The 23,284-nt window shown below is 51.3% G+C and overlaps 2 protein-coding genes across 2 annotated transcripts; both read left to right on the forward strand.

Moving 5' to 3' along the window:
* Positions 1–6,473: 6,473 nt before the first annotated feature.
* On the forward strand, positions 6,474–8,078 carry LOC100346433 (zymogen granule membrane protein 16). Its single transcript, XM_070064690.1, has 3 exons — positions 6,474–6,683; positions 6,825–6,957; positions 7,731–8,078. Exons 1-3 carry the CDS (start codon positions 6,629–6,631, stop codon positions 8,035–8,037), a joined length of 495 nt encoding a protein of 164 aa, XP_069920791.1. The 5' UTR covers positions 6,474–6,628; the 3' UTR covers positions 8,038–8,078.
* A 9,571-nt stretch (positions 8,079–17,649) lies between these two features.
* LOC138847126 (zymogen granule membrane protein 16-like) lies at positions 17,650–19,359 on the forward strand. Its single transcript, XM_070064878.1, has 3 exons — positions 17,650–17,899; positions 18,041–18,173; positions 18,947–19,359. Exons 1-3 carry the CDS (start codon positions 17,845–17,847, stop codon positions 19,302–19,304), a joined length of 546 nt encoding a protein of 181 aa, XP_069920979.1. The 5' UTR covers positions 17,650–17,844; the 3' UTR covers positions 19,305–19,359.
* The last annotated feature ends 3,925 nt before the right edge of the window (positions 19,360–23,284 follow it).

The following is a 23,284-nucleotide window of genomic DNA, read 5'->3' on the forward strand; positions in this document are numbered from 1 at the left end:
GATCGAGGGGCTGCTTTGTGACATTGTCTGTTTGCCGCACCAGTCGCTCAGGTAACCATCGAGAATATAGAAACATGTCCACGTCCCCATATTAAAACAGGGTCAGGTCCATACCATTGAGCAGTTAGAGGGTCTTTCCACTTCATAGACTTGTTGTCTTTTGGTTTCAGGATGCCAGTGACGATCAGCTGCAGTTTTCCCTTGATTATCCAGTATTAGGAAATTTAAAATGAAAAGAGCATGGGATAGCCATTTTTGTGGGGAATATGCCATGGTCCCGTATTCCCCCTTTTTTATTTTTTGTAAATAATTTTTTAATGTGGCATGTGCTCGTTCCACAATACCTTGTCCCTGGGGATTATAAGGAATCCCGGTGATGAGAGATGTGGAAGTTAGTACAGAAGTGCTTAAAAGAGTTGGAAGTATACGCTGGGCCATTATCAGTTTTTATCTGTATAGGGGTTCCTAGAACAGCAAAGGCCTGAAGGCAATGAGAGATGTTTGGCAGCCTCGCCGCATTGCGGGGTGGCAAAAACAAAACCTGAACATGTATCTAAAGAGACATGCATGTATTTTAGTTTACCAAATTCAGAAAAATGGGTAACATCCATCTGCCAAAGCTTAAGGTTTGGACATTGAGGTGATGCAAATCATGACCATGGGATGCTTCTTAGACTTTGTCAGTCTTTCTTTAAAGGATCTGGCTTCTGAGCCAGAGACTGGAACAGCTAGAAAGAAACACGTTTATAACTGAAGTTTAGCATCATTTCACATCTTGGCACCACTTTTAATCTAAACAGCCTGATTGGTTATTATCTCTGCAAGATGAGAGACATATCTTTTGACATCTCCAGGGGCCCTCTGGAGATACCAAAAGTCCAGAGAATTTAGAACTTTGATTTTCAGAAAGTCTGTTAAAGGTGCCAAGAGAACTTAGAGTATCTGGTCAAAATAGAATTCCTTAACATTTAGTCAGGGCGATTTTAACACTTTTAGACCAGATCTGATCATAATATTTAACATAACTTTTTAAGACTTAATACTTTTTATCAATCATAACTTAACAGACAGTAGTGTTAAAAAGAGACGTTACAGTTTTTGCAACAACAGATTTTAAGATTTACAATTGAGACCATTTCCGGATAATTACTAACATTAGTACACATTTTAAAAAATCCCATTGTTATAACAGAAGATCAGACTTCAACTTTAGGTTAGTGTAATTTTGGCATTAACATTTAACTTATAGAAAATTCTGTAAACAATGTTTTAAAATCATAAACTTTTTACAACTTTTCATGACTTGCTCACACCTTCTGAAACTTTATACCTGTAGTTACTTTTACAGTCTTGAATTATCATGTATGGACAACCTATGAGAATACATGCTGGCAAACTTAAAAGTCTCTCTTATCAAATTTAATATGTTAAAAGTACACATAATACATTTTCCGTATTTTACTTAGCACCGATGCCTGGATAACTTAAAACACTGAGCTATTAATGAATACCACACCATTATCTGAATTAAAAGTCAAAATTACATTTCCATGCTTTTAAGTAACATAAGGATAACACCACTTGGGCAGCAACAGTCACTAGTGCATATTTACAACTTTGAAAAGATCTTCATCCTTAAGAGAAACAAGTTTAAAGCATATCAAAGACATGTAAATGTAAAACTGAGCAAGTGAACCAAAGGGCGTTTGCATTAACCCAATTTTCTGAAGCAATCTGTATTGGCTTACTTGAGTTAACAACATAAAGGCTTGTATACACAGAATTTACTCTCATTTTTATAAGACTACTTTAGCTGAAAAGCAAAAACATGAATACAACATAGATTTGACATCATTTACTACATTTTCATACACTTTGTATAATTTGAATTGACTCAAACAGCTGTTACTTTAACAAATTTAGAGTCCCATCCTTTGAGAGTTCCAGGGATCCGACTGGAAGCCCCAAAGTTGAAAGACTCGGTTTAGAATTTAAACTATCAGAGAGTCAAACCATTTTAGTCAAAAATTAGTACGTTTAACCAAGGCTGTGGACTAGATATGATCAAAGTTAGGTAATCACTCAAACATTAGAGATATAACGTGAACAGCTTCATGGTGCAGTTTTTCCAATCAAGACTCATACTGGCAATAGAAAAATGCGAAACCTTCAAGACACATGAAAACTCTCATTAGATAAGTTAGCTACAGCAGCACAGAAAAGAATTGATTATCAGCGTATGAGCCCATTGCTTAAGTTTTTATTAACTGTAAAGAGAAAAACCCATCAAGTTGGAAAGGGTTATCGAATTAAGACTTTTCTCTAGGTCAAGATACCTGTGGAATTTTTCCTCTCTCTTTCTCCTGGCCTGTCGCATCCCCCTTTTTGTTTTAAAAGATATTCTTTCAGTGTGCGGTGTGCTCACTCAATTATGCCCTGACCCTGAGGATTGTACGGCAATCCATGGACAAGTTGAACCTCCATTTTTTGGCAAAAGGTGGTAAAGGTTTGAGATGTATATCAGTTTTTAGCACCTGGGGTCTCCCCCAGGCGGCCCATGCATCCAGACAATGAGCAATCACCTGACGTTAGGGATGCAATTGGGCTAGAAGGTTTAATCGGTCCTGCGGTTTCCAATATCTTTAATACGTTCACCACATATAAGGAATCTGACAACAAGTTAAAGGCAAAAGAGCACTGCTTGAGGACTTCAATAACTATTTTTAATTCCACAACTTGAGGTGGGCCTGGCTGAAACTGATGAAATACCGGGTCATTACCCTCTACCATATAAACCCCACAGCCTGTTTTTGACCCATCCGTAAATATATTTGGAGCACCTGGTAATGGCTCAGCGGCTGTAATTTTTGGAAATCCTCATTTGCCGATTCAATTCCCGTACTTGCTTTATACCAGACTCTTTGTTATCGCCACACTCTTCAGACTCACTGCTGCTTTCTGAGCTACTTTCTGCACTAGTACTACTTACTAAGGAGGGGCTGCGCAACTCGGAAAGATCGGGGTACAGTTTTTTCCTAGTTCTTTTCTGACTCTCCTTCAAAGTTTTCCCTTTTTCACTGGCAGCTCTCTTGGAGCACTCTTCCTGAAGCTCCTCCAAGGCTGCTTGACCGCTCAGAATAGTTTCACTATACCGCTCATCCTCGAGGCATGCTCGCACTAACTTCCATATTGGTCTCACTCCCCCTTCAAGATTACCCTGTTCGAATGCAAAATCCAAATCCCTGCCTAGTTTGTCCCATGAAGGGATAGTAAGGCTTCCCGAAACCCCATACCAGGGTGCAATGGTATCGCAGTTACGTAAAAACCTATGCAATGTACTAGGCTTAAGTTTCAAACCGTTTTCTCAAAGCAGCGCATTCAGCGCCAGAAAAATTGGATGGGACTGTGAATTACCCATCGTCAAAAATTGTACTCTTTCCCTGGCCACGGGTCAGAGCTCCTTCTGCTTTTCTCGCAGAACTTCCTCTGCTTTAGTCACAGAACTATCCTCCCGCTATTGTCGCAGGACTGCCCACTCTTATCGCGGACCCCCACCTTATTTTCCTGGGGGACTTACCAGAGCTGCCCTGACTGCAGGAAGTTCTGAGTTCACGTTTGAGATGGTTCCCCGTACGGGCCACCAGTTGTCGCGTCCCTCGACCAGCAAGGAAGACACAACCCGAACTCTTCTTCAAGCAGTTTATTCAGGAACCTTGAACAAGCTTCTTCTTCCGCCTCCTTCCCTCTCCCATCCCTCTTATAGCCATCAGCACACCAATCAAAAGCAGCCAAGTGGCAAGGATTGATTGGTACAGCAATGCGGAAGCCAGAAGGGAGCTCAGCCATCTCCTTATTAGGAGTTGTTTGTTTCTCGCCAGTCCTTCCGGGAGAAAGGAGCCGGTGCCATCTTTAGGGCGCGGTGCAATGGCTCCCCACAAGAGAGAAAAGAGAGAAAGAGAGAAAGATCTTCCATTCCTGGCCTCACTTTCCAGATGACCACAACGGACAGGCCTGGACCAGGCCAAAGCCAGGATCCAGGAGCTTCATCCGGGTCTCCCACATGGGAGCTGGGGTCCAAGCACTTGGGCCATCCTCTGCCTCTTTCCCAGGCGCATTAGTAGGGAGCTAGGTTGGAAATGGAGCAGCCGGGACACGAACTGGTGTCCATACACGGGGTGCTGGCATTGCCGCCAGCAGCTTTACCCACAACGCCACAATGCCGGCCCCCTAAATAAATAGTGTTACAAATTCTAGTGTGAACAGATGGACAGGTGGGAGCTTGGTGTTCCACCGCCTTCCCGCTCTGCGCTGGTGCTTCAGTCACTACATGGGCAAATGTGGACTCCTGGAAAGGACGGGCGGGCCCTGGGACCCCTTCAGGGCCTCTGTCTTAAGGGTCCTGGGCGTTTCCTGCAGGCATCAAGGGAGAGAATCAGCAGAGAAAGGCAGACAGAGGACAAGGGACAAGGCCAAGCCGAGTGGCTGGGTGAGGAGACAGTTCCGTCAAAGGTTACCTGAAGGCCAAGGAGAAGAGAGGAGACACCTTGGCATTCCTGGCCTGGGTGCACCTGCGCTCCCGGAAGTGCGCCGCCCTACTTCAGGCTCTGGAGGGCGGGACTCCCTTTGCCATTTGGGCTGAGCCCCCAGTCCCAGATGATGAGCCAGCTGGAGAGGAGGGAGTGGGATGCCCTGAGCGACGGGTCAGGAGCCACTGATAAGCGATGCTAGTTACTCCAGCCCCTCCCTGGCCTCCATGCTTCTGTCTTCTTGGAAGACCTGCTGACTCAGAGGGGACACAGAACCAGTCCTGGAGACGCCAGACATCAGGACTCGGGGCTTGAGGTGGAGAGATCCACCCTCGCGGGGCCGAAGGAGTCTGACACCCACTCTGAAGTCTCAGACCCGAGGGTGGGGGAGGGCTCCAGGACCTTTCTGCCATGGTGTCTGAGAGTCTGGGGCAGGGCCCAGCCCCACCCTGCCCCAAGGAGCACCTGCACCCCCTCAGCGCCTCAGCTTCCCTCATGCTCGCTAGAATGATGTCTCTTGGGAGGGGGGCAACTTGCAGCCCAAGTCACCCTTCTCAGAGACAGAGATGGTTTGAGAAGGGGCTGGCAGGTTGAGGCTGACTGGCTGGCTAGACTTGCTAATGTACAAGATAGTCCCCATGATGTGATAGAATCCATAAAGTGGTATATGGTTGTACAGGCGTTTGCCATGCCATTCTTTAAACTTTACTGCCTGCTTGTTCTTCGTTTTTTTTTTTCTTTGTTTTTTTTTTTTTCCTTTTTGTATCAAAATATCAGGAAAGAGGGGGAAAATTCTTTTTTTAAAGATTTATTTATTGGGCCGGCGCTGCGGCTCACTAGGCTAATCATCCGTCTTGCAGCGCCAGCACACTGGGTTCTAGTCCCGGTCGGGGCGCCGGATTCTGTCCCGGTTGCCCCTCTTCCAGGCCAGCTCTCTGCTGTGGCCAGGGAGTGCAGTGGAGGATGGCCCAGGTGCTTGGGCCCTGCACCCGCATGGGAGACCAGGAAAAGCACCTGGCTCCTGGCTCCTGCCATCAGATCAGCGCGGTACGCCGGCCGCAGCGCGCCGGCCACGGCGGCCATTGGAGGGTGAACCAACGGCAAAGGAAGACCTTTCTCTCTGTGTCTCTCTCTCACTGTCCACTCTGCCTGTCAAAAAATAAAAAAAAATAAAAAAATAAAGATTTATTTATTTATTTGAAGGTCAGAGTTACACAGACAGAGAAGACGCAGAGAGAGAGAGAGAGAGAGAGAGAGAGAGATAAAGAGAGGTTGGTGGGGATTCAGATCTGATCTGGTCTGGGGAAGGGGATGCCTGGATTGAGTGTCAGGGAGTGTTAGTGAAGTGAGCACCTGGGTTGAAGCTATCTTGGTGCAGAGATGTGTCAGCTGTCAGTTGAAGGACTAGGAACCTGGGACACTCAGGTGACTGGGAAAGGCCAGGCGTGTGTCGGTGGACAAAGAATCGTGACAAAGATCCCATCTGCTGGTTCACTCCCCCACATGGTCACAATGGCCAAAAATGGGTCAATCCAAAGCCAGGAGCCTGGAGCTTCTTCCAGGTCTCCCAAGGGGGTGCAGGGGCTCAACTGCTTGGGCCATCTTCCACTGCCTTCCCAGGGCACTAGCAGAGAGCTGGATCGGAAGTGGAGCAGACGGAACTTGAACCGGTGCCCATATGGGATGGCGGCTCCAGGGGCGGAGGACTCACCTACTGCACTCCAGCGGCCAGCTTGTCAGTGTTGGCTCTGATGCTGGGTTCAGGAAATTCAGCCGTCTCCAGGCTGAGGCCTATCCTCCAGTCCTAATTCAGAAAGTCCCCGTCCTGGCTGTGTCAGGAGACAGCGCTCGCCAAGGGTGAGTGCTGACCTTCTGCTTGGAGGGGAAAAGGAGGGCATGGCTACAGCCAGACCAAGGGCGGGCCAGAGACAGTTGGACCCTGGAACATCAGGTCTGGAGGATGGCACTGCAGGCTGTGGACAGTGCTGTGCACCTTGAGCCTGGGTCTGGCTAGGTGGGAGCTGAAGGGTCAGGCCACCCAGAGGCCAGAGGGAAAGGAGGAACCTCCCCCCTCCTCTCTTCTTCCCCCCTGCAGCCTGGCGATGTGGACCTTCATGCTCCTGGGCCTTCTCTGTGCCTCGGCCTCTGCCAGTGCCAGTAAGTGAGCCGCTGGGACTCTGGTGGCGGGTGGCGGGAAGGGGCCCCTGCTCGGCTGGTGGCCAAGGCTTGCAGGGCCGCCCCTGAGCGGTGGGAACTGGGAGGTCCTTGCCTCCAAGCCCCCCTTTCTTTCCACTGCAGTCCAGGCCAGGTCCTCCTCCTACAGTGGCGAGTACGGATGTGGAAGAGGGGAGCCATTCTCCCACTCCGGCCTCCAGCTGGAAGGGCCCATCACAGCCATCCGTGTCCGGGTCAACAGCTTCAATATCGTGGGGTAAGGCTCTTCCGTGTTCCTCCAAGGTCTTAGAACTCAGGAAGTGCTCTTTCACTCTGGGCCACCTGTGCCTCAACCAACAGGTCCCTAGTGAGGCAGGATATGGGGATAGCTGTGAAAGGACTCGGCTTCCAGAACCGTACCCTTTGGACTCCTCCCTCCCCGAATATGCCTGGTGGTGGCAAATCATTAATAACCACTAACTCTCAGGGGCCTGGAAGTCGACCAGCCCAGCCCACCCGCCTTCTGCGGTTTAAAGTTTCTTTCCAATATCCCTGCTGGGTGCCCTGCAACTTTGCTCAACGCCTCTCTTGAGCAGTCCCCACTCCATTGCTAGTCGGAAAATTCTATCACGTGCAGAGCCAAAGTGTGTCCGCTGATCCTGGATCTGCCTCCTGGGACAGCAGGGACAAGCCTCTTCCCTCTCCCACAAGGGAGCCACTCAGCTGTTAGAAAATCCCTTTGCTTCCACAAGTGCGGGAATAGGTTGGGGCATCGTAGGAAGCTGGACTCCAAATTCAAGGCCTGCCATGTGTTGTGTGTGGGCGACTCTGGGCAAGCTGCCTTCCTTCTCTGCACCTGCTGTCAGCCAGGCCAGGAGCTGAAGTTCTTTGTGTGGTCCTCCAGGGCTCACCCGGCCTACACTTTTGGGGGAACTAGCAGGGACTGCTCATGCTAGCGTCCAGTTTGGAGGACTCCACGTGCAGGTCAAAAGGTCCTGAACTCTGATGACCTAATCAGTGTCCCCGTTCCTGCCCTCCCACCCGTCCCAGTCTCCAGGTACGCTATGGCCAGGTGTGGAGCGACTACGTGGGTGGCAAGCTGGGAGACCTGGAGGAGATCTTTCTGCACCCAGGGGAGTCAGTGATCGTGGTGTCTGGGTCATACAGCAACTATCCGAAGACGCTGAACTTTGTGACTGACGAGGGTCGCTTCCTTTCCTTTGGGAAAGACACAGGCATAATGTTGTATGCTGTCCCCTTGCACCCAAACACCGTGCTCCGATTCATCAATGGCCCAGCTGGCTTATTCGTCACCGCCATTGGCCTGCACTGGGACAACTACCCCAGAAACTGCTGAGCCCACCTCCTCCGTGGCAGGGCCCCGTGGTGGGGTGTGACAACTCCCTGATCACCATTTCCATACAAATGGCTCAATAAAAGGACATGGCTAAAGCTGGTGTGCATGTGGGTGTGTGCAGGCGGGACCCACTCTTGGAGGGCGGTGTGAATCTCAGCTCTGGCTACCTGCTGCTAAGAGTGGGAGCACGAGGGAGACAGGTGTTGAGAATCCTGGGCTCTTCCGTACGTCGCAAGGAGAGGAGACGCTGGTTTGAACCAACTCTTTTCGGGGTTAGCTCATGAGAATGTCTGTCCAAACAGGAGTTCTGAAGGGAAGGCTCAGCGGGGGCACACCGCCGAGCCCCAGGTGTGCCTCTCTGGCGCCCTCCCCCCTGAGAAGGGGCTGGCTTCTCTGACCAAAGGCTGTCCCCTCTCCCTGGAGCTCAGCTGCAGGTGGGTGGTCTGACCTCTGTCCTCCCATCTGTCCCAGATGCGATCTCCCTGCTGAAGTTTCGCCCCAGTTTGTGCTTAAGGACTCCACCCCATTCCCCAGGCCAGTTCTTCCTCGTCTTTACCCCTAACCTGGTGCTCTTGCTTAGCCCTCTGGGAACTGGCGCTCAGGCAGATGAGAAGCCCGTGGCTGAGACACACCCATGTCCCGTATTAGAGCGAGTGGGTTTCATTCCTGACTCCACCTTCCTGCTTACGTGGCTCCTGGGAGGCAGCAGGGACGGTTCAGGATGGTTCAAGTGCCACCCACACGGGAGAGCCGGTTGAGTTCTCCTCCAGCTTCTGCCCCCACTCCCACCTCTCTAACAAACAGAAAATAAAAACAGAGCCTGCGCCGCGGTTCACTAGGCTAATCCTCCGCCTTGCGGCGCTGGCACACCGAGTTCTAGTCCCGGTTGGGGCGCCGGATTCTGTCCCGGTTGCCCCTCTTCCAGGCCAGCTCTCTGCTGTGGCCAAGGAGTGCAGTGGAGGATGGCCCAAGTCCTTGGGCCCTGCACCCCATGGGAGACCAGGAGAAGCACCTGACTCCTGCCTTCGGATCAGTGGGGTGCGCTGGCCACAGTGCAGGGGCCTCGGCTGCCATTGGAGGGTGAACCAATGGCAAAGGAAGACCTTTCTCTCTGTCTCTCTCCCTCACTGTCCACTCTGCCTGTCAAAAATAAAAAATAGAATTAAAAAAAAAATCGGAGAGTCTCTCCTTATGGACCCACCATTTCAACAGTGTGAACTTGGCCAACACCACAGCCAAAGTGGAAATTCTGGGGCAGGCACTTAGTATGGTGGATAAGTTGCCACTAGGGGCTGCGTCCCATATCTGAGTGCCTGGGTTCAAGGCCTGGCTCCACTTTCGTTTTTTAAGACTTTTTAAAAAATGTATTTATTTGAGAGTTACAGAGAGGCAGAGGCAGAGCCAGTGGCAGAGAGAGAAAGAAAGATGTCTTCCATCTGCTGGTTCACTCCCAGATGGCTACAACGGCCAGAGCTGGGCCGATCTGAAGCCAGGATCCAGGATCCAGGAGCTTCTTCTGGGTCTCCCACGTGGATACAGGAACCCAAGGACTTGGAGCATCTTCTACTGCTTTCCCAGGCCATAGCAGAGAACTGGATCACAAGTGGAGTAGCCGGGACTCCAACCAGCGCCCATACAGAATGCCAGCACTGCAGGCGGCAGCTTTACCCACTACTCCACAGCCGGGCTCCACTTTTGATTCCAGCTTCCTATTAATGCCAACCATGTGGGAGGCCTGCATTGAGTTCTGGGCTCCTGGCTTCAGTCTGGCCCAGCCTGCCTGTCGTGGGCATTTAGGGAGTGAACCAATGGATGGGACATCTCTGCCTGCCTTTCATAGAGCATGAAAATAAATTTTTACAAAAGTAAAGCCAAAGTAGAGACATTTTCATCTTTGATTGCCCCAAGTACAAGGGGTTGGTTAGAATTCAGGGGAAGCATTAGGATGGCTGGATAGAGTCAGTGAGGACACAAAGTGGCTTTGGGAAGAATTTTGAGGACTCTAAAATATTGGCAGTTTTAGGTTTCGGTGGTAGTGGTGGGCAGTAACATATTGCTTCCCATAGATTTCTTTGTGTCATAGGGAATGTCAAAGACATATTTCTTCCCAATTAGACAAAGAGAAGCTATAGACACGTAATTTTGTTAGAAAAAATTTTAAAAAACCCCAAGCACTATAAAAAGAAGCCCACCACTAGCACGTTTTTATAACAATTCCGTGGGTGCCAGATGTTGTTGCTGTGGATCCATTCTGAGAGGAGGATGGTGGTGGGGGCAAGAGGTGTGGAGTCACCACACAGACCCCAGGTGTGGGTGAAAGCAGGCCAGAGGCGAGCAGCTGGAGACTCATTTATTTCAGTTGGTACAGCAGCTTATAGAGCCAAGGCAGCCAATCTGGTCAAGGGGTGGTCTATGCCCTAACCAATCAAAGCCTGTTGCCAGGCAGTTTCCAAAGCCATCCAATCACAGCGTGTTGCCAGGCAGTTTCTGTTGCCTGTGGCCACCTTGCATGGCCTTCTCATTCCACCACAAATTCCATCACAGAATATTATGCCATTGTAATTCTTTTTGAGCTATCAATATCATAGATCTTACCCTTTTCAAGTGTGCAAGTGATTTTTAGTATATTTGTAAGGTTTGTAAAGCCTTCATCGCCAATTCCAGAATATCTAAGTAAAAAAAAAAAAACAAAAAAAAAAAAAACACGAGGCCATGAGTTGTCTCCCCAGCCTCCCTTTAGCCCAGCAGAGTCATGTTCTCATGTGTGAACCTGAGGAAGAATTAAGTCAGGCTGATAACAAAGCCATTGCCTTACATACTCATTTGTGGTGAAAACATTTACGATCTACTTTTAGCAATTCTGACGAAAGTCACCATTCCATGAGATCTAGTGATCACTAAAGGCTGCTTCTTCCTTTCACCTGAAACTTTGTATGCTCTGATCAACATCTTGCCTTTCTCCATCCAGTGTTCCACCAAACCTCTCATGACTAACACTTTTTTTTTGTAAAGATTATTTATTTGAAAGGCAGAATGACAGAGAGAGAGACAGGGAGAGATCTTCCATCCACTGATTTACATCCCATACAGCTGCAATTGCTGGAGCTGGTCCAGGCTGTAATCAGGAGCCTAGAATCTCATCTAGGCCTCCCATGTGGGTAGCAGGGACCCAAGCAGTTAGGCCACCCTCCACTGCTTCCCCAGGTGCATCAGCAGGAAGCTGGATCAGAACTGGAGCAGCTGGGACTCAGATCAGCCTCTGATACAGGAAGCCGCTTAGCCCACTGTGTCATTACTCTGGCCCCTGCTGACGGCCACCCTGCTCTCAAATTCTGAGTTGGTATTTCTTCGATTCTACACGTAAGTGGGATGTGGTATGTATTTGTCTCTCTGTGCCTGATTTCCCTTAGCATAGTGCCCTTCAGGTTCACCCCTAGGATTACAAAGGACAGGGTTTGGGAATACAGCTGACTCAGAGGTCATCAGCACATAAATAGTGAAGTTCAAGTGCTACAGTGAAGTTCATGTGCTGGGTGTGGAAGAAGCCATTCAGGAAAGCAACAGGTATAGAAAAGGAGAAAGGCAGGACTAAGCGAACTGGGAAACACCAGTGTTGGTTGGTACAAAGAGGAGGCAGTTACAGAACTATAGAAGGGGGGTTAATGTTGCGGCACAGCAGGTTAAGGCACCACGCTGCATCCCATACTGCAGTGCCCGTTGGAGTCCTGGCTACACTCCTTCTGGTCCAGCTCCCTGCCTCTGATAATGGCTCAAGTGATTGAGTTCCTGCTACCCATCTTGGATGGAGCTCCTGGCTCCTGGCTTTATGCTGGCCCAGCCCCAGCTGTTGTAGGCATCTGGGGAGTGAACCAATGGACGAAAGATCTCTCTCCTTCTCTCTGCACTCAAATCAATAAATAGGGAAAAAAGAACTAGAGAATGGAGTGGTATGGGAGGCAAGGAGAAGGCAAGAGAGAAATTCCAAGAAGTGGCTAAGGGCATGATACTGGAATAAAGGAAAGATCTCCGTCTCTTCCATGGTGGCCGTGAGGAGGTCATTCATTATCTTGACAAGCACAGCTTCAGTGGCCTGCAGGAATCAGCTGAAGCAGGCTGCAATTTGCTAAGGAATGAATGGGAGGTGAGGATTCACAGAGGCGAGGGCTATTTCAAGAAGTTTGTCTCTAGAGAGACAAAAATAAGCTGGTAGTCATAGCTCTGGGGACTGTGATGTTGCTGTGGATCCATTCTGAGAGGAGGATGGTGGTGGGGGCAAGAGGCATGGAGTCACCACACAGACCCTAGGTGTGGGTGAAAGCAGGCCAAAGGTGAGCAGCTAGAAGACTCATTTATTTCAGTTGGCACAGCAGCTTATAGAGCCAAGGCAGCCAATCTGGTCAAGGGGTGGTCTATGCTCTAACCAATCACAGCCTGCTGCCAGGCAGTTTCTAAAACCAAGCCATCCAATCAAAGCCTGTTGTCTGTCTGGCTCCATTGTCATGTTGTTTCCGAAGCCATCCAATCACAGGCTGTTGCCAGGCAGTTTCCATTGTCAGATGGCATCCTGGCATGACCTTCTCTTTCCACCACATTTCTTCCTTTTCGTTTATTTTTGAGCAACAGGAGGCATGATTCTTGGCCAGACCATTGTTGACCCCGTTTCCATGTGGTCTCTGCACATGGCTGTGCTTCTTTTAGGATGTCTCCCAGGGGATCTTATCCATCGTTGACTAACCAGTGCTCACAAAGGGAGGCACAGGAGTGCTTACTCAGATAGGGAAAGGAATGAGGAACAACGGTAATCAGGAATGGCGTGACTGCACACAGGCTGTGGGCCTTTGAGTGGCTGACCAGAGCTAGTGGGGTATAAAACAGTAAAGGATGTGGCTATGGGCACTTTCTCAGGGTAGGATGATAGGGCAGGTTCATCCGCTAACAAGGCAGACTCTCAGTCGTGTTCAGCTGGTTCTGGTTGGCTGACAGTTGTAGGCTTGATGTTTCTGGCTGGTACCCAAATGGGCTGTCCCGCATTCTCTGGAAATACACAAGCATATCCTTGGCTCTTGGTTAGCAGAAGCCTTTTTACAGGCGTTGGAATCCAGGGCCTGAATTCTGTGTTCACTTCGAGATTAACGGCAAACATGTGGGTGGGATGGGGTCTAGAAGCTGTCCTGAGAGCCTGGGTGCCTGGGGACTGCCAAAACGTGGGGATCCTCACTGGGTGCAGATGGGATGACATCGCATGGGTTATTGCTTGGAGATCGTCTAAGTTCATCCCATGGATATTTGGGGGTGGTTGTCTAGGCATTGCTGGGTTGTTTGCTACATTGTCATTTTCACTGTTGGAGCTCTCTCTCCCTAAGTCACCAATTGTTGCCTGTGAGGCAGCAGCCTGGAGTGACAGGCTCTTATCACTCACAGACTCACTATATTTCTCCTGTGCTTAATGGGGGACATCCTTGATTCATTAGGTCAAGGCCGCATGCCCACATGGTGTCTGCGCAGCGTCACCTCTCTCGAGTGAGGGACAATGACATGCTTCCGAATTCTGGCATGATCAGTCCTTATGTGAATTCGCCGGCGAACCGACAGTATAAGGAGGAGCCGAGAAGCGGCGTTAGGCTTCTGGGTGGTGTGTGCCTGCCTAACCTGGGGGGACTTAGACCGAGGGCAAGGACCAGGAAAGGGGCGTAGGAGCGGGTCCACAGGAACACCTGTCCTATTTTATACACGCAAGTGTTCAGCCTGATTCTAGAATCACAGACAAAAGCCAGTTAGGATCTTTTCGATTAAACTTGTTGTATTTTGTCTGACAGGTGAAGGAGGCTCAGTCCCACCATGGGGTCTGGATTGCACAAAGACTCGAAAAGAGGGCAAAGGCTGCTTTGTCGCTTGCAGGCCACACAGGAGGGGAGGAGAGAGCAAGGACCCAGTGACATGGCTAGCCATGGCCTCCCAGTTCTGCTGTCACTTTTGCAAAGTCCTGAGAAGAACTCCCTGGAACTCCTTGTCACACGTGACAAGATCAGGTTGCTCTGAGCTAGGTAGCCTCGCTGCCCTCTTGGTCAAAACACAACCTGTGTTGCTGGTCCTTTGAGAGAGGAGCTGTGTCATTGGTTCAAAGGAGGCAGGAGCATGTGACGGTTCCAAGCTGCTTCCCCCATGGTGTGGGGGTGCAGGGGGCATTTTATAGATGACGCAGCAGACAGCTGGTGTGTGGAGATGCAGGTTGGGCAAGTTCTCATTGGAGGAGCTTGGAAACAGCCAGCATGGCACTGGCTCCTGCATACAGCTGCTTTGCCAAGCAAAACGCTGAAAACACAAAGACCTTTGGACTTTCATAGCCTGTAGCACTGGGGCTGGGTGAAGTTTAAGGCAACTCCTTGACATTTTCAGGGGCAGTAGGCCGGGCCCCTGGGTTAAAAGGAAAGCAGGGGGCAGGGGTTCGGGGCAACGGATTAAGCCACCGCTTGGGATGCCTGCATCCCACATCAGAGTTCCCGGTTGGACTCCCAGCTGCTCCACTTCCACTCCAGCTCCCCTAATGCATCCTGGGAGGCAGCATATGATGCACAAGTGCTTGGGCCCTGCTGCTCATGTGGGAGCCCAGAGAGAGTTCCTGGCTTGTGGCTTCAGCCTGGCTTAGGCCTGGCTGTGCGGGCACGTGGAGAGCGAAACCGTGGATGGAAGATCCCCATCTCTCTCTCTACCTTTCAAGGAGAAGAAAATGATAAACACGTTTTTAAATTGCCAAAGAGAGGACTGGCATTGTGGCACAGCGGGTTAAACTGCCTACCTGCTATACCAGCATCCTATAATTTATTTTATTTTTACTTTTCTTACTTTTTAGAGAAAGCTTTTATTTAATAAATATAAATTTCAAAAGTAGAACTTTTGGATTCTAGCAGTGCATCCTGTAAGTTGAAGTGCTGGTTCGAGTCCTAGCTACCTGCTTCCCATCTAATTCCCTCGAACACGCCTCGGAAGGCAGCAGACAAGGGAACAAATATTTGGGACCCTTTCACCATGTCTGAGACCCTAAGAGAGAAGCCTGGCTCCTGGCTTTGGGCTGTCCCATCCTCAATGTGGTAGCCATTAAAAATATATTTATGTCTTATTTGAAAGAGTGGCAGAGAGAAAAGAGAGAAAGATCTTCCATTCCTGGCTTCACTTCCCAGACGACCACAACGGACAGGGCTGGACCAGGCCAAAGCCAGGATCCAGGAGCTTCATCCGGGTCTCCCACATGGGAGCTGGGGTCCAGGCACTTGGGCCATCCTCTGCCTCTTTCCCAGGCGCATTAGTAGGGAGCTGGGTTGGAAATGGAGCAGCCGGGACACGAACTGGTGCCCATACACGGGGTGCTGGCATTGCCGCCAGCAGCTTTACCCACAACGCCACAACACCGGCCCCCTAAATAAATAGTGTTACAAATTCTAGTGTGAACAGATGGACAGGTGGGAGCTTGGTGTTCCACCGCCTTCCCGCTCTGCGCTGGTGCTTCAGTCACTACCTAGGGCAAATGTGGACTCCTGGAAAGGACCGGGCGGGGCCCTGGGACCCCTTCAGGGCCTCTGTCTTAAGGGTCCTGGGAGTTTCCTGCAGGCATCAAGGGAGAGAATCAGCAGAGAAAGGCAGACAGAGGACAAGGGACAAGGCCAAGCCCATTGGCTGGGTGAGGAGACAGTTCCGTCAAAGGTTACCTGAAGGCCGAGGAGAAGAGAGGAGACACCTTGGCGTTCCTGGCCTGGGTGCACCTGCGCTCCCGGAAGTGCGCCGCCCTACTTCCGGCTCTGGAGGGCGGGACTCCCTTTGCCATTTGGGCTGAGCCCCCAGTGCCAGATGATGAGCCAGCTGGAGGGGAGGGAGTGGGATGCCCTGAGCGACAGGTCAAGAGCCACTGATAAGCGATGCTACTTACTCCAGCCCCTCCCTGGCCTCCATGCTTCTGTCTTCTTGGAAGTCCTGCTGACTCAGAGGGGTCACAGGGGCCAGTCCTGGAGTCGCCAGACATCAGGACTCGGGGCTTGAGGTGGAGAGATCCACCCTCGCGGGGCCGAAGGAGTCTGACACCCACTCTGAAGTCTCAGACCCGAGGGTGGGGGAGGGCTCCAGGACCTTTCTGCCATGGTGTCTGAGAGTCTGGGGCAGGGGCCCAGCCCCACCCTGCCCCAAGGAGCACCTGCACCCCCTCAGCGCCTCAGCTTCCCTCATGCTCGCTAGAATGATGTCTCTTGGGAGGGGGGCAACTTGCAGCCCAAGTCACCCTTCTCAGAGACAGAGATGGTTTGAGAAGGGGCTGGCAGGTTGAGGCTGGCTGGCTGGCTAGACTTGCTAATGTACAAGATAGTCCCCATGATGTGATAGAATCCATAAAGTGGTATATGGTTGTACGGGTGTTTGCCATGCCATTCTTTAAACTTTACTGCCTGCTTGTTCTTCCTTTTTTTTTGTTTGTTTGTTTGTTTGTTTTTCTTTTTGTATCAAAATATCAGGAAAGAGGGGGAAAATTCTTTTTTTAAAGATTTATTTATTGGTCCGGCGCAGCGCCTCACTAGGGTAATCCTCCGCCTTGCGGCGCCAGCACACCGGGTTCTAGTCCCGGTCGGGGCGCCGGATTCTGTCCCGGTTGCCCCTCTTCCAGGCCAGCTCTCTGCTGTAGCCAGGGAGTGCAGTGGAGGATGGCCCAGGTGCTTGGGCCCTGCACCCGCATGGGAGACCAGGAAAAGCACCTGGCTCCTGGCTCCTGCCATCGGATCAGCGCGGTTCGCCGGCCGCAGCGCGCCGGTCGCGGCGGCCATTGGAGGGTGAACCAACGGCAAAGGAAGACCTTTCTCTCTGTGTCTCTCTCTCACTGTCCACTCTGCCTGTCAAAAAATAAAAATAAAAAAAAAATAAAAATATAAAGATTTATTTATTTATTTGGAGGTCAGAGTTACACATACAGAGAAGACGCAGAGAGAGAGAGATAAAGAGAGGTCGGTGGGGATTCAGATCTGATCTGGTCTGGGGAAGGGGATGCCTGGATTGAGTGGCAGGGAGTGTTAGTGAAGTGGGCACCTGGGTTGAAGCTATCTTGGTGCAGAGATGTGTCAGCTGTCAGTTGAAGGACTAGGAACCTGGGACACTCAGGTGACTGGGAAAGGCCAGGCGTGTGTCGGTGGACAAAGAATCGTGACAAAGATCCCATCTGCTGGATCACTCCCCGACATGGCCACAATGGCCAGAAATGGGTCAATCTAAGCCAGGAGCTTGAGCTTCTTCCAGGTCTCCCAAGGGGGTGCAGGGCCTCAAGTGCTTGGGCCATCTTCCACCGCCTTCCCAGGGCACTAGCAGAGAGCTGGATCGGAAGTGGAGCAGACGGGACTAGAACCGGTGCCCATATGGGATGGCGGCTCCAGGGGCGGAGGACTCACCTACTGCACTCCAGCGGCCAGCTTGTCGGTGTTGGCTCTGATGCTGGGTTCAGGAAATTCAGCCGTCTCCAGGCTGAGGCCTATCCTCCATCCTAATTCAGAAAGTCCCCGTCCTGGCTGTGTCAGGAGACAGCACTCGCCAAGAGTGAGCGCTGACCTTCTGCTTGGAGGGGAAAAGGAGGGCGTGGCTACAGCCAGACCAAGGGAGGGCCAGAGACAGTTGGACCCTGGAACATCAGGTCTGGAGGATGCACTGCAGGCTGTGGACAGTGCTGTGCACCTTGAGCCTGGGTCTGGCTAGGTGGGAGCTGAAGGGTCAGGCCACCCGGAGGCCAGAGGGAAAAGGGGAAACCTCCCCCTCTGCTCTCTTCTTCCCCCCTGCAGCCTCACGATGTGGACCTTCATGCTCCTGGGCCTTCTCTGTGCCTCGGCCTCTGCCAGTGCCAGTAAGTGAGCCGCTGGGACTCTGGTGGCGGGTGGCGGGAAGGGGCCCCTGCTCGGCTGGTGGCCAAGGCTTGCAGGGCCGCTCCTGAGCGGTGGGAACTGGGAGGTCCTTGCCTCCAAGCCCCCCTTTCTTTCCACTGCAGTCCAGGCCAGGTCCTCCTCCTACAGTGGCGAGTACGGAAGTGGAGGAGGGGAGCCATTCTCCCACTCCGGCCTCCAGCTGGAAGGGCCCATCACAGCCATCCGTGTCCGGGTTGACAGCTTCAATATCGCGGGGTAAGGCTCTTCCGCGTTCCTCAAGCTCTTACTAGCTCAGGAAGTGCTCTTTCACTCTGGGCCACCTGTGCCTCAACCAACAGGTCCCTAGTGAGGCAGGATATGGGGATAGCTGTGAGAGGACTCGGCTTCCAGAACCGTACCCTTTGGACTCCTCCCTCCCCGAATATGCCTGGTGGTGGCAAATCATTAATAACCACTAACTCTCAGGGGCCTGGAAGTCGACCAGCCCAGCCCACCTGCCTTCTGCGGTTTAAAGTTTCTTTCCAATATCCCTGCTGGGTGCCCTGCAACTTTGCTCAACGCCTCTCTTGAGCAGTCCCCACTCCATTGCTAGTCGGAAAATTCTATCACGTGCAGAGCCAAAGTGTGTCCGCTGATCCTGGATCTGCCTCCTGGGACAGCAGGGACAAGCCTCTTCCCTCTCCCACAAGGGAGCCACTCAGCTGTTAGAAAATCCCTTTGCTTCCACAAGTGCGGGAATGGGGGAGGGCATCGTAGGAGGCTGGACTCCAAATTCAAGGCCTGCCATGTGCTGTGTGTGGGCGACTCTGGACAAGCTGCCTTCCTTCTCTGCACCTGCTGTCAGCCAGGCCAGGAGCTGAAGTTCTTTGTGTGGTCCTCCAGGGCTCACCCGGCCTACACTTTTGGGGCAACTAGCAGGGACTGCTCATGCTAGTGTCCAGTTTGGAGGACTCCACGTGCAGGTCAAAAGGTCCTGAACTCTGATGACCTAATCAGTGTCCCCGTTCCTGCCCTCCCACCCGTCCCAGTCTCCAGGTGCGCTATGGCCAGGTGTGGAGCGACTACGTGGGTGGCAACCTGGGAGACCTGGAGGAGATCTTTCTGCACCCAGGGGAGTCGGTGATCCAGGTGTCTGGGTCATACAGAAACTATCTGAACACCCTGAACTTTTATACTGATTATGGTCGCATCCTTTCCTTTGGGAAAGACACAGGCGTAATCTTCCATGCTGTCCCTTTGCACCTGGACGCCGTGCTCCGATTCATCAGTGGCCGAGCTGGCTTATTCGTCAGCGCCATTGGCCTGCACTGGGACACCATCCCAGAAACTGCCCCAGCAACTGCTGAGCCCGCCTCCTCCGTGGCAGGGCCCCGTGGTGGGGTGTGACAACTCCCTGATCACCATTCCCAGACAAATGGCTCAATAAAAGGACATGGCTAAAGCTGGTGTGCATGTGGGTGTGTGCAGGCGGGACCCACTCTTGGAGGGCGGTGTGACTCTCAGCTCTGGCTACCTGCTGCTAAGAGTGGGAGCACGAGGGAGACAGGTGTTGAGAATCCTGGGCTCTTCCGTACGTCGCAAGGAGAGGAGACGCTGGTTTGAACCAACTCTTTTCGGGGTTAGCTCTTGAGAATGTCGGTCCAAACAGGAGTTCTGAAGGGAAGGCTCAGCGGGGGCACACCGCCGAGCCCCAGGTGTGCCTCTCTGGCGCCCTCCCCCCTGAGAAGGGGCTGGCTTCTCTGCCCAAAGGCTGTCCCCTCTCCCTGGAGCTCAGCTGCAGGTGGGTGGCCTGCACCTCTGTCCTCCCATCTGTCCCAGATCCGCTCTCCCTGCTGAAGTTTCGCCCCAGTTTGTGCTTAAGGACTCCACCCCATTCCCCAGGCCAGTTCTTCCTCGTCTTTACCCCTAACCTGGTGCTCTTGCTTAGCCCTCTCGGAACTGGCGCTCAGGCAGATGAGAAGCCCGTGGCTGAGACACACCCATGTCCCGTATTAGAGCGAGTGGGTTTCATTCCTGACTCCACCTTCCTGATGACGTGGCTCCTGGGAGGCAGCAGGGACGGTTCAGGATGGTTCAAGTGCCACCCACACGGGAGAGCCGGTTGAGTTCTCCTCCAGCTTCTGCCCCCACTCCCACCTCTCTAACAAACAGAAAATAAAAACGGAGCCAGCGCCGTGGCTCATAGGCTAATGCTCCGCTTATGGCGCCAGCACACCGAGTTCTAGTCCCGGTTGGGGCGCCAGATTCTATACCGGTTGCCCCTCTTCCAGGCCAGCTCTCTGCTGTGGCCAGGGAGTACAATAGAGGATGGCCCAAGACCTCGGGCCCTGCACCCCATGGGAGACCAGGAGAAGTACCTGACTCCTGCCTTCTGATCAGTGTGGTGCATCGACCGCAGTGCACCGGCCTCGGCTGCAATTGGAGGGTGAACCAATGGCAAAAGAAGACCTTTCTCTCTGTCTCTCTCCCTCACTGTCCACTCTGCCTGTCAAAAAAAAAAGACAAAACAAAACAAAACAAACAAACAAACAAACAAAAAAAACCAAAAACACGGTGCAAGGAGAAGCATCAAGATTACAGAAGTTATTGCGCCAAGGAGAAGAAATAGCCAGGATTTCCATGACCAGATGTCAGGCCAGAAGTCCCAGCCCTGCTTGGCCTGGTCCTGGAGCTGCTTGGCTTTGTCCAGGAAAAGTACGAATTTGGATTTGTACCTGTCCAGTCTGATTGACCGAGAGACAACATTCTTCCTAGAACATGGCACAGACACCCCCCAGAACAGCACTTAGCATGTCCAATTTCTTTCTTTCATAACCTTTTGTGACTTCCACACACCCTCTTCAACTTACTTGAAACATGCCATCATTTCCATTCCAGTCTAGAGTAAACTAGCCATCAGGATTCTTACAACCATGTCCTTTCCTTATTTAAAAAGCTCTTTCCTTTTTAACCCTTCTTGCCAAGAACACTCTTTCCTTCTAAACCTTACTTACCACGCACACATTTTTATCCTTGTGATGTTTTCCATAGAGCCTGGTTGGCTCTTTCTACCTTACCAGAAGTCTGAGGTCTCCATGCAGAGTGAAGGTGCCTTACAAATCCCCTGTGTGATCTAGAGCTCTGGTGAAGGCAATCAGTTTGCTAACTGAGCAAAAGTTCCTGGGGGCAGAGCATGCCGTAACTGTTGCATACCCTGAGAAGCAGGTCCCATCTGACAAAGCTGCTTCCATCTATGAACCAAACTTCATGTGTGTTAGTCAGGGGGCTGTCTTTTAGGTCCCTTCTGCTGGCATAGATCAAGTCTATAGTCTCAGCAGAGGAGTGGGGGGGGACCACTTTCCCCCTGGGTTAGAGTAGAGCAATGCCTTATTTTTACCTGAGGGTTTTTTAGAAGGAGGACCTGATATTTTAGTATTCTGCGATCTGTGAGCCAGTGAGAGCCCTTTTGCTCTAATAGAGAATTTATTTGGTGTGGGGTATAAAGGGTGATGTCTTGTCCCACTGTAATTCTAGATACCTCCTCTGTCAGCAAGGCAGCCGCTGCCATTGTCTTTAGGCAGTGAGGCTATCCTTGTGCAACCATGTCTAAGGTTTTAGAAAAGTAGCCCACAGGTTGCTTAACAGGTCCCAGATCCTGAGTTAACCCTCCTAAGGTGCCTCCCTGCCTCCCAGTGAAGTACAGCTGGGAGGGTCTCTCTGGATTTGGCAGTCCTAGCACAGGGCTTTAGTCATAGCATCCTTTAGTTGAGCAAAGGCTGCGGTTTGCTCTTTCCCCCAAAGGAGGGGGCTCTGCTTTGGCTGCCTGTCGAGAGCCTGGTTTAGGAACTGTGCTGTTTTCCTGTATCTGGGAACCTGATAGAGAAAACTGGGACTGCCTGAAGTTTGCAGGAGTAGGAATTTGCTGCATGGCCCATATCCTCTCTGGGGCAGGTTTTCTCTCCCCAGGGGTGAGGATAAGGGTTAAATAATTAACACTCCAAGGGACTAGCAATGCTTTGTTTTCCTCTGGATACCCAGTAGCCAGTTTTGCTAGGAAGTTAAGCCAATGTACAAGACTAGAGTCTCAGGCTGGGAAAGGAGACAGACTAACAAATCATTTACGTTTAACCATCTACATTATGGACTATTGTGCACCCCCTTAAGAGATAGGCCCTTTCAGTCCTCAGTGAGGACCTGTCCAAATAGGTGCAGGACTATCTGAGTTAGCTGTTACTGAAAGCCCTGTGTTTAGGAACTGGCAGGGAGGGCTTTCTAAGCTTAATGCTATTGGATAGACTTTTAAGGCCTGGCTGGGTGTGTGAGGCCCAGACCTATCCATGGGGTGCTGGAAGAGAATTGAAAGAGATGCAAATCCCCTTTAAGGGAGGCCCCCTGCTGACTTGCATTACATGGCTGGACTAGGAGGAGAGCTGAATAGGAGGCTGATAGAAATAGGCAACTTGCATGTCCCTGACCCTAGGCCATCCCCTCAATAGCAGTGGCTGGAGCTGGAAGCTGGGCGGAGGCTGGGCAGAGCCAAAGGCTTTTTAGCTCAGGGCCACAGGGTCTGCGGTTCTGAACCAGGAGTCCTTCGACACCCAGGGCAGTTCCGTGTCCAGTGGCCTTGCTCTTGGCAGAGCTGACAGAAGGCAGTTGCTGTCATGACAGCTGCTTGTCCAATGCCCTGGCTCCTCATATCAGCAACAGGTGCTGTTTGGGGTGCACTGGCCTTGCTGGGTCTCCTTGATGGCAGATCACTGTGTAAAGCAGCCATGGATTGGCCTGTTGCCCATCCTCTGCTGCTTGCTTGCTCCTCGTTCTCCTGGTCTCTAATAAAGTAGACCAAATAGGCAGCCTCTATGATGTCAGTCAAGGGGGTGCTCAACCCATCCCTGATTTTTGAAGATTTCTTTAATGTCAGGGTGAGCTAAAAAACTGTGGTCATGGGCAAATTCTGACACTTAGTATTTTCCTGCGAGTTGAGACCGCGCCCATGAGGAGAACTATGACCCTTTAGGTAAGATCCACTGTGGTGACCTGCTTGCATACTTTGAGGTCATCAGTGCAACTTCCTATCTATCCCTCAGTTTGGTTTAAAAGGGGAGTTCTGCCCATTTACCGCGTACACCGAAAAATCGATCTAGCTGTCACATCAGTTCATAGTTTAACCTCTTTTTCTGGCTATGCTGTTTGGGGGCCCTATACTGTGGCCAGGCATTATTACAGAAAAGGTCAGTCATCTCTTACATCAGGTCTGGGGATCAAACCGTACATCACAGTGGAGAGTCCTGCAGAACAGTAGTAACTTCCCTTCTGGAAGAGAAAAGAGGAGAAGTGAGGCAGCGAGTCGGGTCTCTAGCCTGACTTCCTGGGCTTTCAGATTTAAC

Source organism: Oryctolagus cuniculus, chromosome 19, assembly GCF_964237555.1.
Source record: "Oryctolagus cuniculus chromosome 19, mOryCun1.1, whole genome shotgun sequence".
NCBI classification, from domain to species: domain Eukaryota; kingdom Metazoa; phylum Chordata; class Mammalia; order Lagomorpha; family Leporidae; genus Oryctolagus; species Oryctolagus cuniculus.